Below are 2561 nucleotides of genomic sequence, written 5' to 3'. Positions count from 1 at the left end.
ATGCGTCAAGCCGGTCATCAGTTAGACGGTCCTGTCCAAGTTCCTCTTGCTACACACCCTTCCACTATCTCAATGGCATTCTAGTGAATATGGCTTTTAATCATGACTCTAATCGTCTACATGCCAATCATGGAGGGCCTTACAAGGGTCCCATCACTCTCCACCCTTTTAGTCAAACAATAAAACAAATCCAAATAAATCTCTCGTTCTTTCCATAAGCTTCTCTCTTTGATCTTTTGGGCACTCTGTTTTTTGACTTGGACCATCCCTCCTCACACGCTCACAGGCAAAAACTGCAACAACAATAAAAGCACGGGAAAGCATCACTCCCTCCATCCCTGAATTTTCAATCTCCCTACTCACTCTTTATTTACATCACTATATCAATCCCACTCCCAGGTAGCCCAGTTCGTAACCTGCGCACCTCCACCTCAGGTGATGGGCGTGCTGCGCCGCTCCCGCCACCGCCACCACAACCACCACTATATAAGGCCATCAACCGTCATCACAGCCTTCACTTTTCTCCTATTCACCTCAACCTCAACGGCAGTAACCACTCAAACCCAACTTGGTAAGCAACTTAGTAACAAAACCACATCACCGAAACAACTAATTACTAACCTCCTTTTGAGTTTTGACTCGTTCAGTAGTGAATCGGTTCTGTTGAGCTTGAACTCGTGATGATAAAATGATTTTTTCAGGAGGTGGTGGGCATCATCATCATTATCAAGGTGAAAGCGGGCCAGCATTGGAGCGAGTCGTGACCCACCAGAAGATTCGTCTGGGTTCATCGCCACCAAGTTGCAGATCCAAGTGCGGGAGCTGCTCGCCGTGTAAGGCAGTTCACGTCGCCATCCAACCAGGTGTCTCGATACCTCTCGAGTACTACCCCGAAGCTTGGCGCTGCAAGTGTGGCAACCATCTCTTCATGCCCTAGTAAATTAATTAAATTTAAACCGTTTTAATTTAATTTTTATTTAATTACACTAGTAGCGTATATAGTATAGTCCAATTTCTTTAGCTTTTAAAAAATCTGTTAGTAATTATTATTATTATTATTATTAAACCTTTTTCCCCAGTATTTGGTCACTGACAGCATATACTAATTATTATTGCTATTGCTAAACGTGGGGAACAGGTGAAGTGGTGAGAATGTAACATTTATATTTTTGTTTTTTTTTATTAATTTTGCATTATTGCTGCAAGTTAAATTATTATGGACAGAAATAAAGTTGAGGTCATGTAAAATAATAAAACATGTGCTAGTTTATTATTGGACAAAATTAAAAAGTAAGTACTTACCACTGAACTGAGTATTTGAATTTTATGTTTTAATATATGTGATATGTAGTGTATCACTTTATTTTATGTTTCGAACGTAATAAAAAAAAAATTTCAATATCATGAGCTTATTCTTATTTTTCTCTCTCTAGAGTCCAGAGTACTCTACTTACACTAACTCCTGTAGTTGAGTTAAAAACTAGATTCTGTGCCCAAAAATTTAGTTTATACCGCATAAACAACTTTTCTTCTTCAATAGTTTTGATTTAAAATTTTAGTTCAAAATTATTAAGGAATGATTTTATCCTAACTTTTTTCAGTAACTTTTTTTAGCCGTTGAATTTAATTTTGGGTTGTTAGATCTTCTTTTTACTATTAGATTTGCTCATATTCGATCTCAACCATTGGATTTAATGTATTTATAAATTTGATTGTAAGCAAAATTGAATATGGCTTGTTGTTTCAACCAACGATCAAACTATGTGGGTCGTCTGATAAAAATAAAAACAGTCGTTGGTCTTTCCACAAGTAGCCAACAACATCAATAACTAGGTCGTAGCCACTAACCTTTTTTAGCCCAAGGATTAGAGAAGCTTCGGGCAAGTTTAAAACTACGTGCATTCAATTGCTAATTTGAGGGATTTTAATGGATTTATAAATTCATATATTTTGATGAAATTTAATTGATTTGTAGAGATTCCATATAAAATTTTGATTCAATTCCCTCGAAATCTCAGGGAGGGATGTGAGATTTGTGAATGCTTAAAATATACTATGAAATCTCTCAAATTTCTCTACTTTTAAAAAAAAATTTAAATAAATTCCTAATTGAATAAATCTAGAATATTATAAACTTCTTTAAAATCCTAATTGAATACACTTAGATTTCTAAGGATTTTAATAAAGGAACTTTCATGAAAAGGGCTTGGGCTAAGTTTATTTTAATTAAAAAAACCATGCTATAACTTTATTTAATTAAAAAGACTTAAATTTTAATGAAAACCCCTTAAATTTTAATAAAAAGGACAAAAGAAAAATTTTAGGGTAAATCTCTATTTACTACCCTCATGTTTCATGGTTTTCAACATTTAGTACATCATTTCAGCCCAGAGTCATACCTAAAGTGTAAATTTTGGGACAGTCTCATACATCCGTTAGTCAAACAGTTAACTTTGCCATTAACTTATGATGTGGCGCCTATGTGGACAATGACTGGACGCCACATGTCATTAAAGGGTCCACATGGAATTTAAAAATAAAAAAAAAAAAAAAAACAAAAA

The 2561-nt window shown here is 34.8% G+C and overlaps 1 protein-coding gene across 1 annotated transcript; it reads left to right on the top strand.

Moving 5' to 3' along the window:
* Nucleotides 1-216: 216 nt before the first annotated feature.
* Nucleotides 217-1368, top strand: LOC137730631 (uncharacterized). The gene is made up of 2 exons (XM_068469610.2): nt 217-571; nt 702-1368. Exons 1-2 carry the CDS (start codon nt 439-441, stop codon nt 935-937), a joined length of 369 nt encoding a protein of 122 aa, XP_068325711.2. The 5' UTR covers nt 217-438; the 3' UTR covers nt 938-1368.
* The last annotated feature ends 1193 nt before the right edge of the window (nt 1369-2561 follow it).

This window comes from Pyrus communis, chromosome 16, assembly GCF_041283825.1.
Source record: "Pyrus communis isolate YQ-2024b chromosome 16, ASM4128382v1, whole genome shotgun sequence".
NCBI lineage: Eukaryota > Viridiplantae > Streptophyta > Magnoliopsida > Rosales > Rosaceae > Pyrus > Pyrus communis.
Note: the sequence above shows the minus strand (reverse complement) of the source record. Positions and strands in the feature narration are given on the sequence as shown.